This window comes from Lithobates pipiens, unplaced genomic scaffold (genome assembly GCF_037356315.1).
Source record: "Lithobates pipiens isolate NorthernLeopardFrog02 unplaced genomic scaffold, aLitPip1_a1.2 Scaffold_8, whole genome shotgun sequence".
Classification (NCBI taxonomy): domain Eukaryota; kingdom Metazoa; phylum Chordata; class Amphibia; order Anura; family Ranidae; genus Lithobates; species Lithobates pipiens.
In genome coordinates this window covers 681,429,537-681,446,455 of record NW_027507903.1, presented here as the reverse complement: position 1 = coordinate 681,446,455, position 16,919 = coordinate 681,429,537, and the positions used below count along the sequence as shown (strand labels likewise).

The 16,919-nt window shown below is 45.6% G+C and overlaps 1 protein-coding gene across 2 annotated transcripts in view; it reads right to left on the bottom strand.

Moving 5' to 3' along the window:
• Positions 1-6,097, bottom strand: part of LOC143962103 (phospholipid scramblase 1-like) — an 85,216-nt gene extending 79,119 nt beyond the window's left edge. Inside the window, exon 1 of one of the 2 annotated variants that reach the window (XM_077471430.1) lies at positions 5,954-6,097. Coding sequence is in view for 1 of the 2 variants with exons in the window: in XM_077471429.1 (XP_077327555.1) it covers positions 5,838-5,911 (74 nt within the window). In the remaining variant the exon portion in view is untranslated. Of the gene's footprint in view, positions 1-5,837 lie in introns of both variants that reach the window. The other variant, XM_077471429.1, reaches the window with a different exon arrangement.
• Positions 6,098-16,919: the final 10,822 nt, after the last annotated feature.

Sequence of the window (16,919 nt, the reverse complement as noted above, 5' to 3'; positions counted from 1 at the left end):
ATGATATTGGGGATATGTGATATTGGGGTGATATCAGATGTTGGAGATGTGGGATAGAGGGGTGATATCAGATGATGTTGGAGATATGGGATAGAGGGGTGATATCAGATGATGTTGGAGATGTGGGATAGTGGGGTGATATCAGATGATGTTGGAGATGTGGGATATTGGGGTGATATCAGATGATGTTGGAGATGTGGGATAGAGGGGTGATATCAGATGATGTTGGAGATGTGGGATATTGGGGTGATATCAGATGATGTTGGAGATGTGGAATAGAGGGGTGATATCAGATGATGTTGGAGATGTGGGATAGAGGGGTGATATCAGATGATGTTGGAGATGTGGAATAGAGGGGTGATATCAGATGATGTTGGAGATGTGGGATAGAGGGGTGATATCAGATGATGTTGGAGATATGGGATAGAGGGGTGATATCAGATGATGTTGGAGATATGGGATAGAGGGGTGATATCAGATGATGTTGGAGATATGGGATAGAGGGGTGATATCAGATGATGTTGGAGATATGGGATAGAGGGGTGATACCGGATGATATTGGAGGATTTGGGATAGAGGGGTGACACTAGATCATATTGGGAGATTTTCGATGGTGGGCTAATTTCTGGGGTGATACTGGATACGGGAGATATGGAATAATGGAGTGACACCAGTAACTATTGGGTTATATGAGAAAATAGGGGACGCCAGGTGATATTGGGTTATCACCTGGGTGACCTCCAGTAACATTGGGCTAATAGGGTGACACTGGGTGATATTGTTTTTTTAGGGCAATAAAGTGACACTGGATGATATTGTATTATAAAAGGGCAATAGGGTGGCAGTGGGTAATATTGGGTACATGGCAGAAAAGGTTGACACCAGGTTATATAACACAATAGGCTGACACCAAATTATATGGGACTAAAGGGTTACTCCGGGTGATGCCGGGTTATATGGGACAGTAAGGTGATCCTGGGTGATATTGGGCTATATGGGACAATAGGGTGGCCCCCGGTGATATTGGGCTATATGGGACAATAGGGTGGCCCCCGGTGATATTGGGCTATATGGGACAGTAAGGTGATCCTGGGTGATATTGGGCTATATGGGACAATAGGGTGACCCCCGGTGAAATTGGGCTATATGGGACAATAGGGTGGCCCCCGGTGATATTGGGCTATATGGGACAGTAAGGTGATCCTGGGTGATATTGGGCTATATGGGACAATAGGGTGACCCCCGGTGAAATTGGGCTATATGGGACAATAGGGTGGCCTCCGGTGATATTGGGCTATATGGGACAATGGGTTGACACCAGGTTATTTGGAATAAAAGGCTGACACCTGTTTATAGAACACAAAAATCTGACACCAGATAACACTGGGTGTTAAAGCTGCAGCAGGCGGGCCGGGACTGTCGGGTTTGTTGACTCATTTGGCTGGTAGGTTGATATTGAAGTTGTGACGGAGCTCCTGGACGAGGTTTGGGTGGGTGAGGACAGGCTGGTCGGGTGTGGTGCTTCTCGTCTTACATAAAACTGATTGTTAGAAACATCTGAGGAATCTGAGTTCTGAATCATCGTCTGTAGAGCGAGAGAAGCTGCTGGTGGGAGGGGTGATGGAAAAAACATAAACCGCAGAGACAAGAACAACGAGGAGGAAAAACAAAAGAGAACCACCAAGAACAATGGAGGACTGCAATGGAGACTCTATCATAAACCAGACTACTTCATCCTTCCTAATCTGACATTTCATGTATGGGTGGAAGCCATATCCCTACATCACACACTGCTTTCTTATCTCTGAAGGCCTCTTTCACATGGGTGTTCTGGCAGTCCATTTTTGGCGCATGCTCAAAGACAGACTGCAATGTATCTCTAGGTGGTCAGATGTAGGTGGACCACATCTGGGTCTGTCCAGATTCATTGGACTGAATGCAATACGTTTGAATCCAGGTCCACTTTTTTGACCTGATTGCAGGCTAATATAGACGCATGTCTACTTACATCCGACCACCCATAAGGATTACATGGGTCCACTTTAAACTCCGTCAGGGTTTCAGTCCAAGTTGTCCTGCTGGGACAGAACAGAAGAGGTTAATGTGAAAAGTTCCTTGGGCAGGGTGCTGATCTAGGGGTGGGAAACTTTGCCTGAGAGTCCGACTTCTCCAATTGCATTCTCCATAATGTTCACCTAATTCTTGGATCCTCAAACTATGGCCCTCCAGCTGTTGCGGAACTACACATCCCATGAGGCATTGTAAAACTCTGACATGACTAGGCATGATGGGAATTGTAGTTCTGAAACAACTGGAGGGCCATAGTTTGAAGACCCCTGAAAAGTTAAATCCAACAGACAGCAAGACGAGACCCCCTTTAGGATGGCGCATCAGAAAGGTCATCACTGGAGCACCAGAAGGGGCATTGGAAGCCAAGAAGTGAGTCAATTGACCTGCCTCCACCCAAAATAGATATGCCATTTATGGGTGGATTGGCCCTTCTGGAGCCTTAGGTGGGCCAAACTTAATACAAAGATGGTCAGGAGGACAGAGACGGACCTTCTCATACGCTGCTGATCACCTTGGCCCACATGTAGACGCTCATCCTCCTATGAAGAACTCTTAGCCCTTGTACACATGGACGGACATTCCGACAACCAAATCCAATGGAATTTGTCCGAAACTGTTGCATACACACGGTCGGACTAAGTTGTCGGAAAATCCGGTCGTTCAGAACGTGATAACGTTATTTAGTTACGACAGGACTACGTTCAGGCTAGTAGCCAATAGCTTTGATGTAGGAATTTGATCTGAGCATGCGTGGCACTTTGTCCGATCGGAATTCTCTACACATGATCGGAGTATGTCCGATCGGAGCATTTTGTCAGAAAATTTTACCAACAAGTTGGAAAACTTGGTCCGTCGGAGTCCGATGGAGACCACACACAGTCGGATTATCCGACAACATGGTCCGATCGGACACATTCCGTCGGAATCTCCGCCAGTGTGTACAAGGGCTTAAAGTGCCATGGCTGGAGACTGTGTGCCATGGTGGTGGTAACATCACAGGAAGTTCTAGTAATAACAGTGATGGTGCAGCTGGAGGGAGCAGGAAAAGAAGAGATGAGGCCTGGCAGAGAGAGAGAGATATGAGGTTGCCAAGGAGATCCTTGACTTCCTGACAAACTAAAGCCAGGTGGCTCCGGGGAAAGAGAACCTGCCGATGCAGGAGTCAGGAGTGGGATTCATTCTCTGCATTGAGGCCTCATCAATCCACCACTCAATATATTACTAGACATAAACATCGGCCTATTACCAGACGTAAACTATTACTACAAAGTATAACAAAGACATCTAATGGAGGAGGCCCAACACCGACAAAGAACACCCAAACAATGTCCGTGCCAGAACAAGATACAGGAACAAGGAGAAGACAAAAATCAGACCATACCGAGACTGGAGCGAGATGGAGAAGTGAGAGGAGAGAAAGAGGAAAGAGAGAGGAAAGTTCAGTATGAGGGGGTGAGGAACAAAGGACGGTTGGAGGGGGTGTAAGAAGAAGCGCGATAAGAGATGACCGATAGGTAAAAAGTTGTGGAAAAGTAAGAACAGACAGGAGATGAGACGATGGAATGGAGAGGGGTCTGGATAGTAGGAGAGGGGTACAATTGAACAATTGGGGTTCAGTGGAAGGAGAGGGGTCAGGAAAGTAGGAGATGGGTACAATGGAACAATTGAGGTTCAGCAAAAGGAGAAGGGCCTGGATAGTAGAAGAGGGGCACAATGGAACAATTGGGGGTTGGGGGAAAGAGAAGGATCTGGATAGTAGGAGGGGGGTACAATGGAACAATTGGGGTTCAGTGGAAGAAGAGGGGACAGGAAAGTGGGAGAGGGGTACAATTGAATAATTGGAGTTCAGCAAAAGGAGAAGGGTCTGGATAGTAGAAGAGGGGTGCAATGGAACAATTGGGGTTTGGGGAAAGGAGAAGGATCTGGATAGTAGGAGAGGGGTGCAATGGAAAAACTGGGGTTCAGTGGAAGGAGAGGGTCAGGAAAGTAGGAGAGGTGTACAATGGAACAATTGGGGTTCAGTAGGAGAGAGGTCAGGATAGTAGGAGAGGGGTACAATGGAACAATTGGGGTTCAGTAGGAATGGGGTCAGGATATTAGGAGAGGAGTACAATCGAACAATTGGGGTTCAGTAGGAGGGTGGTCTGGAATGTAAGAGAGGGGTACAATAGAACAATTGGGGTTCAGTAGGAGAAAGGTCTGGATATTAGGAGAGGGGTACAATGGAACAGTTTGGGTTCAGTGGAAGGAGAAGGGTCTGGATAGTAGGAGAGGGGTACAATGGAACAATTGGGGTTCAGTAGGAATGGGGTCAGGATATTAGGAGAGGGGTACAATGCAACAATTGGGGTTCAGTAGGAAGGGGGTCAGGATATTAGGAGAGGGGTACAATGGAACAATTGGGGTTCAGTAGGAAGGGGGTCTGGATATTAGGAGAGGGGTACAATGGAACAATTGGGGTTCAGTAGAAAGAGAATGGTCTGGATAGTAGGAGAGGGGTACAATGGAACAGTTGGGGTTCAATAGAAGGAGAGGGATCAGGATATTACGAGAGGGGTACAATAGAACAATTAGGGTTCAGTATGAGAGAGGTCTGGATAGTGGATAGGGGTACAATGGAACAATTGGGGTTCAGTAGGAGAATGGTCTGGATAGTAGGAGAGGGGTACAATGGAACAATTGGGGTTCAGTAGGAGAATGGTCTGGATAGTAGGAGAGGGGTACAATGGAACAGTTGGGGTTCAGTAGAAGGAGGGGGGTCAAGATATTAGGAGAGGGGTACAATGGAATAGTTGGGGTTCAGTAGAAGGAGGGGGTCTAGATATTAGGAGAGGGGTACAATGGAATAGCTGAGGTTCAGTAGAAGGAGGGGGGGGGCAGGATATTAGAGAGGGGTACAATGGAATAGTTGGGGTTCAGTAGAAGGAGGGGGGTCAGGATATTAGGAGAGGGGTACAATGGAATAGTTGGGGTTCAGTAGGAGGGGGGTGAGGATATTAGGAGAGGAGTACAATGGAACAGTTGGGGTTCAGTAGAAGGAGGGGGGGTCTGGATATTAGGAGAGGAGTACAATGGAACAGTTGGGGTTCAGTAGAAGGAGGGGGGTCAGGATATTAGGAGGAGTACAATGGAACAGTTGGGGTTCAGTAGAAGGAGGGGGGGTCTGGATATTAGGAGAGGGGTACAATGGAAGCTTGGTAGAATGCCATGGATGTGGTGCACAAAGTATCGGGCATCCCGTAGATCTCAGATGTGAACCTACAAGCCCCAACATGTTCTTCCAGGTAAAGATCAGTCGGGGATCTGGCGACACATGCTGGGAGTTGTAGTTCTTCACCATGTGGAGATGTGCTGGCTGCCTATTGTCTGGTGCCGTACAGAGATATCACCCCGGAAGAGTGTGGACAATGGAAGCATTATTTCACAGAAGGAGTAGTAGATGTGTGGAACCAACTCCCAGCAGATATAACTGGATGTAACCCCAATACCCCCCTCCCCCATCCCCCCATCCTGAGCCCAATCCATTCATAAGTCAAGTAACGGAGGGGTCTGGGTCACCCCCCCAGAGCCTTGTGACTCCCCCACAGATATGACACAAGGTTCCAGGAAACAAGACAAAGGACGGAGCCCTGCAGGGGTGCAGAGGAGAGACCGGGGGCTTCTGATTAATAAAGAGGGGTGCAAAGGGGGTAACGCCATAATATAAAGGGGGTACAGAGAGGTAACCTCATAAGGGGTGCATGGGGTAAGTTGAGGACAAAAGTTACCAAAGTTGGAAGAAGAAGAGAGAGAAGGGAGAAGAAGCCAGGCACTGTGCTGAAAAGTTGGGGGTGCCCCCCATATCACATGCCAGTCATCAGGGGGTCCTGGGGCACTGTCCTACCTTCTTGCCCTCCCCCCAGGCTGCGGATGGTGGGGGTCTCCCCCTCTCTGTCAGTCTTGTCTTCCAGCTGAGGATATTTTGTGTCTGCGGAGGGGAGTGACTGAGTGCAGAGATGGAGGAGGAGGGGGGCAGAGCAGGGCGGGGACTCCCCTGGGGCAGATTGGAGGGGGGGGGTGAGAGCGAGGAGTGTTATATTCAGGTAGAAGTAGACAGCTGACACAGGGGGGGGGGGGGAGCAGGAAATGACTCTGAGAAACATGTATAGGGAGGAGGAAAACACTTATTGCTGGGGGGGCAGGTGTGAAAGGGAATTTTCTTGTCCTGGGGCGCCCCCTAGTGCAGGGATCCGGTAATGCAGCCTCACCCCCCCCCCCCCCCTCCTGGATCAGATTCTTTCCATCTGATTGTATAATAGATTCATTGTTTCCATATGTCTCCAGGGAGGGGAGGGGGGGCTGGGATATTCCCAGCTGCTGGATCAGCAAACTTCGCTCTACTGTAATGTCATGGGAGGGCAAAACCTAGGAAGACACGGGGCCCCGGGGCAGAACACAGACCCAACAGGAGTATAATAATATAATATAATATTAGTAATTATAATACATTATAATAAAGAAATGTTTCTATTCTGATAGTGAAATCCTCCAGGAGTCTTGTGACTGTGAATTGGATGTCCGGAGTTATCATTGTAGATTGCAAGCTCTTGTTCCGCATTATTTTACACCAGCATCACTTACCCCAATGTATAAATGATTTCTAGTATTCAGTATTTGTTGCTAAAAAATTAATTAGAAAAAAATATATATATAATGTTTGGGGGTTCTAATAATTTTTTATTTTTTTTTCTAATTAATTAGGCACATCACACCACATGACATATGGGCACACCACATAAAATTACATTATGGGCACACCACATGACATATGGGCACACCACACCACATATGGGAACACCACACCACATTACATGATGGGCACACCTCACCACATGTGGACACACCACACCAAATTACATTATGAGCACACCACACTGCATATGGGCACACCACACCATATTACATTATGGGCACACCACACTGCATATGGGCACACCACACCATATTGCATTATGGGCACACCACACTGCATATGGGCACACCACACCATATTACATTATGGGCACACCACATCACATGACATATGGGCACACCACACCGCATGACATATGGGCACACCACACTGCATATGGGCACACCACACCACATTATGGGCACACCACACCACATTACATTATGGGCACACCACACTGCATATGGGCACACCACACCATATTACATTATGGGCACACCACACCACATGACATATGGGCACACCATATCAAATTACATTATGGGCACACCACACTGCATATGGGCACACCACACCACAGGACATATGGGCACACCATACTGCATATGGGCACACTACACCACATTACATTATGGGCACACCACACTGCATATGGGCACACCACACCATATTACATTATGGGCACACCACACCACATTAAAAATGGGCACACCTCACCACATGTGGGCACACCACACCACATGACATATGGGCACACCACACCACATTAAATTATGGGCACACCACATGAAAATGGGCACACCTCACCACATGTGGGCACACCACACCACAGGACATATGGGCACACCACACTAAATTACATTATGGGCACACCACACCAAATTACATTATGGGAACACCACACTGCATGTGGGCACACCTCAGCACATTACATGGCGGGCACACCACACCACATATGGGCACACCACATTACACGGCGGGCACACCACATGACATATGGGCGCACCTCACCACATGTGGGCACACCTCACAACATGTGGGCAAACCACACCACATGACATATGTGCACAGTACACCACACAACATGGCATATGGGCACACCGCACAACATATGGGCACACCACACCACATTATGGGCACACAACATGAAAAATGGGCACACCTGACCATATGTGGGCACACCACACCACATGACATATGGGCATACCATACCAAATTACATTATGGGCACACCACATAAAAAAAATGGGCACACCTGACCACATGTGGGCACACCACACCACATGGCATATGGGCACACCACATTATGGGCACACCACACCACATTGCATTATGGGCACACCACATTACATTATGGGCACACCACATGAAAAATAGGCACACCTGACCACATGTAAGCACACCACATGACATATGGGCACACCACACCAAATTACATTATGGGCACACCACACTGCATGTGGGCACACCTTAACACATTACATGGTGGGCACACCACATATGGGCACACCACACCACATTATGGACACACTACACTGCATGTGGGCACACCACACCACATTACATTATGGGCTCACCACACCACATGACATGGAGGGAGCAGCCGTCTGCCCCATAGTACAATTATTTCAATCCCCCCCCCCCCCCCCCCTCAGGTCAGTATCTGTACAATCCTCCATTACTGACCTCATCTCAGCAGCATGGGAGACTTCCTTCCTTCCTTCCCTCTTCCCTCCCGGGCTCCTGCAGGGAGGATGACATCAGAGCCCCGCCTCCAGACAGATGTCTACATCTCCGCCCCCCAGGATCTGTGTGCGCGGATCCTGTGATAGGAGGCAGAGCACTGACACCCGATACCAGAAAGCTGAACATGTGTGTGGGGGGCTTGGGATATCATTGAGGCATCATTGGGGTATCATTGAGGCATCATTGGGGTATCATTGGGGTATCATTGAGGTATCACTGAGGCATCATTGATGTATCATTGAGGTATCATTGGGGTATCATTGAGGTGTCATTGGGGTATCATTGAGGCATCTTTGATGCATCATTGATGTATCATTGAGGTATCATTGGGGTATCATTGAGGTATCATTGAGGCATCATTGGGGTATCATTGAGGTATCATTGGGGTATCATTGAGGTATCATTGGGGTATCACTGGGGTATCATTGAGGTATCATTGGGGTATCATTGAGGCATCTTTGATGCATCATTGAGGCATCATTGGGGTATCATTGAGGTATCGTTGGGGTATCATTGGGGTATCATTCATGTATCATTGGGGTATCATTGAGGTATCATTGGGGTATCATTGATGTATCATTGGGGTATCATTGAGGTATCATTGGGGTATCATTGGGGTATCATTGATGCATCATTGAGGTATCATTGGTAGCAGATGCACTTTTTTTTTACACTGCAAACATAGCAAAACCTGCCGTGATTTGGCGCACATTTTTCAGACGTGTAAGAGGGGGATCTTTAGTGATTAATACCACTAGCGTGTGTCTGCTAAAGGGCAACGCGTTTCTACTTGCATTGGGAAAGCGCATGGATTTGTGAGTATTCCTGACACCCCAATATAAACCCCACCCATATAAACCCCACTCATATAAAACCCCCATATAAACCCCACCCATATAAACCCCACCCATATAAACCCCACCCATATAAAACCCGCCCATATAAGCCCCACTCATATAAAACCCCCATATAAACCCCACCCATATAAAACCCCACCCATATAAACCCGCCAATATAAGCCCCACCCATATAAAACCCCCATATAAACCCACCCATATAAACCTCGCCAACATAAACCTCCTCATATAAACCCCTCCCAATATAAACCTTCCCATATAAACCTTCCCATATAAACCCGCCCATATAAACCTCCCATATCAACCACCCCATATAAACCTCCCAATATAAATCACCCCATATAAACCTCCCCATATAAACCTCCCAATATAAACCTCCCCATATAAACCTCCCCATATAAACCTCCCAATATAAACCTCCCAATATAAACCTCCCCATATAAACCACCCCATATAAACCCCTCCCAATATAAACCTCCCCATATAAACCTCCCCATATAAACCTCCCAATATAAACCTTCCCATATAAACCCCGCCCATATAAACCTCCCCATATAAACCTTCCCATATAAACCCGCCCATATAAACCCCGCCCATATAAACCTCCCCATATAAACCCCGCCCATATAAACCCCGCCCATATAAACCTCCCCATATAAACCCCTCCCAATATAAACCTCCCCATATAAACCTTCCCATATAAACCCGCCCATATAAACCCCGCCCATATAAACCACCCCATATAAACCTCCTCATATAAACCACCCCATATAAACCCGCCCATATAAACCCCGCCCATATAAACCTCCCCATATAAACCTCCCAATATAAACCTCCTCATATAAACCTCCCCATATAAACCCCACCCATATAAACCTCCCAATATAAACCTCCCCATATAAACCCGCCCATATAAACCCCACCCATATAAACCTCCCAATATAAACCTCCCCATATAAACACGCCCATATAAACCTCCCCATATAAACCTCCCAATATAAACTTCCCCATATAAACACGCCCATATAAACCTCCCCATATAAACCTCCCAATATAAACCTCCCCATATAAACCCGCCCATATAAACCCCACCCATATAAACCTCCCAATATAAACTTCCCCATATAAACACGCCCATATAAACCTCCCAATATAAACCCCGCCCATATAAACCTCCCAATATAAACCTCCCCATATAAACCCCACCCATATAAACCTCCCAATATAAACTTCCCCATATAAACACGCCCATATAAACCTCCCCATATAAACCCGCCCATATAAACCCCACCCATATAAACCTCCCAATATAAACTTCCCCATATAAACACGCCCATATAAACCTCCCCATATAAACCCGCCCATATAAACCCCACCCATATAAACCTCCCAATATAAACTTCCCCATATAAACCCGCCCATATAAACCTCCCAATATAAACCCCGCCCATATAAACCTCCCAATATAAACCTCCCCATATAAACCCCACCCATATAAACCTCCCCATATAATTTATTTGTGCTGGGGGTGGAGGGGGGTAGAGATTTATGCTAGGAGGGTTTTTTTTTTGGGGGGGGTGGAGGGGGGTAGAGATTTGTGCTGGGAGGAGGTATTTGAGCAGAGCGTGGTGTTGTACTGGGAGGAGGGGCATTTATGCTTAGGGGGTAATCATGCAGGTTAGTGCTCATTGTTTTTTTTTTTTTTTTTTGGGGGGGGGGGGGTTTCTGACACATAATGCTCATATATCTTGGGGGGGGGGGCAGTTTGGTATGTTGGCTCTGGATGACCTTTCATTGCTCTGCAATGAACACACAATGGAGGAATAATGGGAACCGTCCCGGGGCATTCCACCTGTCACTGCCCATCCCCCTCTATTCCAGGACTGATTATAATCAGAAAAGCATTCCACACCTAGAGGAGTATAAATAAAAGACGTGGCGTATGAGGGGTCGTCCCACCATTCTGTGGGAATCGGGGCCAAACGGAATGTTATTAGGCCATTTGCTGTTCAGGTCGAATGTTATTTAGTCGCAAAAATAGAGTGGTTTTAGGAAATACTGCATTATGGCCACTAGATGGAACTGATGATTAACAAGTCCGGGGAAAATCTGATTGCCTCTCGGGGGATCAGGAAGGAGTTTTTTCCCTGCTTTAGCAAATCGGATAATGCTCTGCTGGGGTTTATCGCGTTCCTCTGGATCAACTGTGGGTATAGAATCAGGGATATGGGATTGTATGATATTATTGTTTTTTGTTTTTTTTTTGTGGTTGAACTGGATGGACTTGTGTCTTTTTTCAACCTGACCAACTATGTAACCCCCTGTCCATAGGGATGGATGGACCCTCGGATCAGGTCCGCCTGCAAAACTTATTTACAAAGCTCATCGGCTCCATCTAATGGCCATAATGTGGTATTTTTCTGATCCATTATATTCTCTATGAATGAATAACAGTCGACCAGGATGGAAAATACCTTAATGACATTCATGTTTGTCCCCATTTGGACAGAATGAATGTGATTTCATAGGATGGGTAGCTCTGCATTCATCAGCATTTATTATTATAAAAATTAGGAGGACGGAGTAAGGGACACACACACTGGCGTGGGATTTCGCCCCCCCCAAATGTTGCGCCCGGGGCCGCAGCCCCCTCTCACCCCCCACGCTGATTGGCTGCCTGACCCTGGGCACTGGGCTCCTCCCACACTGCAAGGGATAAATGCATGCAAAGTCTGGGGTGGTGCAGAGGAGGATGTATTATTTACCTGGCACCCCCTTCCAGGAGACTCCCACACTTCCTCTTATTAATAATAATAATAATAATAATAATATTAGTAATAATAATATAATAAAATAATAATAGTAGTAGTAATAATAAAAATAATAATATTACTAATAATAATAATAAGAATGAGAAGAAGAAGCAGAAAAAGAAGAAGAAGAATAGTATTATAATAATAGTAACAGTAATAAAAATAATAGTACTACTACTCCTAATAATAATAATATAGTAATAATAGTAATAATAATAATAATAATAATAATAAAATATAAAAATAATAATAATAATAATATTAATATAAATAATATATATATATATATATATATATATATATATATATATATATATATATATATATATATATATATATTACTAATAATAATGATAATAATAATAATAATAATAATAATAGTAATATTAGTAATAATAACAATAATAATAATAATAATAATAATAATAATAATAATATAATAATAATAATAATAGCATAGTGGATGTAATCCTGATGATCAGTGAAATACCATATATTGCACATAGTTGTTGCTCCGCCCACTTCCATGTATTTCTATGTCTTGTATTGAACTGCATGAAGTTATCATTTTAGTTGACAGTATGATGACATCTAGTGGCGGATTTGGGACACTGCAGCTTACTTTTTTTTTCAAATTCTTTTTATTGGGTTTTAAGTGTAGATACAAAACAGAGCTGGCTGTCGGTCATACCCAGGCCAGGCCGGTGTTCTGGCATATTCAGTCCGGCCATCATATAGAGTCCGCCCCGTACTGCGCATGCGCAGGACTTGCGCAGTACGGAGCAGAAGAAGCTTCGGAAAATCTCCGAAGATGAACGGCACCTGCGCCGTGAGTGGAGGTGGGCTCGCTTCGTTCGCCACGCTTTGGGCTCGGCCTCGCTGCGTTGGGCTCTTTTATATTCCAACTCTATGTCCACTTGGATGGTGGGGACAGAACCTAGACTCACGGTGCAGGCGCCGTTCATCTTCGGCTATTTTCGGAATCTGTGTGTGCTGTGTACTGCGCATGCGCAGTACATAGCGGACACTATCTGATGGGGGACTGTATATGATAGGACACCGGTCCACATACATCTCAATAAAACAGTCTAAAATAAAATCTTATTGGCACTAAAACAAGACTCCGCGCTCCATTATCTTCTGAGATTGTTGGAGTATTGTAGGGATCAGCTACTCACTGGTAGTATTCAGACACATAAAGTAGGTTTAGCTCCAGTTAAGGTAGACTGAAGGGTGTCACCATATGTATTACCTAAAGGGGGTCTTACCCAGGGGTCAAGTCCTGGGGAAAAAAGTGTGGGAACTCCCACCCAAGATCCACTCCACCACCAAAAAAAAATGATACGCTCATATGCACAAACGCTTCAAAAGTGGTATTTTTCATCCAATTTTCATATTGTGTGTATGAAGCTTAATGGTTAGTACATAAAAAACAAAACAATCCTCAATAAACATAAATACGGTAATTCTCTGAATAATCAGCACTCATTCAATTGTGCTTCCATGCAAATGTGAACATCATGTTCTGATCTTTATTGGGGATGTTATTTTGTATATAGAGTGTTTATGTGGTGAGTTTACACTTTTCATTGAACAGAGTTTGGATAGCACAGGGTTAAATGGAAAGGTCATAAATGAAGTGCACATTATCTGGACAGAATGCTTGGGGAGATAGTGATGTGTTCCTGCTTAGGAGATGTATGTTAGCTTGGGGGGGGGGGGTTGCAAACTCTGCAGGGGCTCCAACACACACTCGCTGCTATTCCAACCCTTCACATATTTCCACATAAACTTTCCTCCTGGCATTAAACTTTGCCAGGTATTGTGCTCAGCTTACCACCCCAAACTGATGTTCCTCCCTCAGCTCACCTCTCTCCCTGCATGTCCTGTGAGCAGAATAGCTGTGCTCCTCCTCTGGGTTCTCTCATCATATGGCACTGAAGATAGAGGAGGGGGGGATTCAGCGGGACACACAGAGCAAGTATGCAGAAGACTGGGGGAGGGGGAGCACATCACGACAGGTCTGACTAAATACAATCTCTTAGCAGCAGGGACCTGATCTACCCATCAGCTAGCTGTGATTGACAGGTGGATCGAAGCAGAAGCTGCCATGGGGCCCCGTACTGGCAATGCCTGAATAGTCAGGTGTACGGCACTTACCATTGCGAGCTGTGTCGGTGGCTGCTGGTGTAACACCTACCACACAGCTCACATACTTCAGAGTCTTGCAGGACACGGCTGCTAACGGGAACCGAGTTCCTGTTGTGGAAAAAGTACAAGAACTCCGTTCCCATGAGTTCCCACAGGACTTGAGCCCTGGTCTTACCATATGTATTACCTGAAGGGGGTCTTACCATATGTATTACCTGAAGGAGGTCTTACCATATGTATTACCTGAAGGGGGTCTTACCATATGTATTACCTGAAGGGGGTCTTACCATATGTATTACCTGAAGGAGGTCTTACCACATGTATTACCTGAAGGAGGTCTTACCACATGTATTACCTGAAGGGGGTCTTACCATATCTATTACCTGAAGGAGGTCTTACCACATGTATTACCTGAAGGGGGTCTTACCATATGTACTACCTGAAGGAGGTCTTACCATATGTATTACCTGAAGGAGGTCTTACCATATGTACTACCTGAAGGGGGTCTTACCATATGTACTACCTGAAGGGGGTCTTACCATATGTATTACCTGAAGGAGGTCTTACCATAAGTATTACCTGAAGGGGGTCTTACCATAAGTATTACCTGAAGGGGGTCTTACCATATGTATTACCTGAAGGAGGTCTTACCACATGTACTACCTGAAGGAGGTCTTACCACGTGTATTACCTGAAGGGGGTCTTACCACATGTATTACCTGAAGGGGGTCTTACCACATGTATTGCCTGAAGGGGGTCTTACCACATGTATTACCTGAAGGAGGTCTTACCATATGTATTACCTGAAGGGGGTCTTACCATGTGTATTACCTGAAGGAGGTCTTACCATGTGTATTACCTAAAGGGGGTCTTACCACATGTATTACCTGAAGGGGGTCTTACCATGTGTATTACCTGAAGGGGGTCTTACCACATGTATTACCTGAAGGGGGTCTTACCATGTGTCTGAAGGAGGTCTTACCATGTGTATTACCTAAAGGGGGTCTTACCATAAGAATTACCTGAAGGAGGTCTTACCATGTGTATTACCTGAAGGAGGTCTTACCACATGTATTACCTGAAGGGGGTCCTATCATATGTATTACCTAAAAGAGGTCTTACCATATGTATTACCTAAAAGAGGTCTTACCGTATGTATTACCTAAAGGGGGTCTTACCATGCCTATTACCTGACCCAATGTACTGATAAAAAAAAAAATCTAAATTTTCAGGCATTTTTTTTTTTTTTTTAGCTCTATCTATCTAAAAAAATAAATGATAAAAACATAATTTGGGTAGAGTGTTATCAGTACATCAGGTAATACACATGGTAAGACCCCCTCCATGTAATACATATGATAAGACCCCCTCCAGTCTACCTTTACTGGAGCTAAACCTACTTTATGGTCCCCAGTCGTAAAGATATAGTCTGTCCCAGTCTACCTGTTACTGAGCTGCTATCGATACCTAACGTCTTGGAATATCCCATACCCCATTGTCCCCCCCTGTTTCCAAGGTTCTATCAGAAAATAAACTTAAGAAAAAAAAAAAAAAACCCTAGACCGGTTTTTCTCAACTAGGGTTCCTCCAGAGGTTACTTCATTATTGGGAAATTTGTGCCTCTTGGATAAGTTCCCACTGATACCATTGATCTTTTTAACTATCTGTAAGGAGGTAATTCTTCCCAATGACCACAAGTGTAAGGACCATTCTTCCCACTGACCATCACACTAATGTATCATGAGTTGTAGATTTCTAATTTTTAGCAGGGGTTCCCCGAGACTGAAGAACTTTTTCAAGGGAAAAATGGGCACACCTCACCACATGTGGGCACACCCCACCACATGACATATGGGCACACCACACCACACCACATTACATTATGGGCGCACCTCACCACATGTGGGCACACCACACCACATGACATATGGGCACACCACACCAAATTACGTTATGAGCACACCACACTGCATATGGGCACACCACACTATATTACATTATGGGCGCACCACATGACATATGGACACACCACACCGCATGACATATGGGCACACCACACTGCATATGGGCACACCACACTATATTACATTATGGGCGCACCACATGACATATGGACACACCACACCGCATGACATATGGGCACACCACACTGCATATGGGCACACCACACCATATTACATTATGGGCACACCACACCAGATGACATATGGGCACACCTCACCACATGTGGGCACACCACACCATATCAAATTACATTATGGGCACACCACACTGCATATGGGCACACCACACCACATGACATATGGGCACACCACACCGCATGACATATGGGCACACCACACTGCATATGGGCCCACCACACCACATTATGGGCACACCACACTGCATATGGGCACAACACACCATATTACATTATGGGCACACCACACCACATGAAAAATGGGCACACCTCACCACATGTGGGCACACCACACCACATGACATATGGGCACACCACACTACATTACATTATGGGCACACCACATGAAAATGGGCACACCTCACCCCATGTGGGCACACCACACCACATGA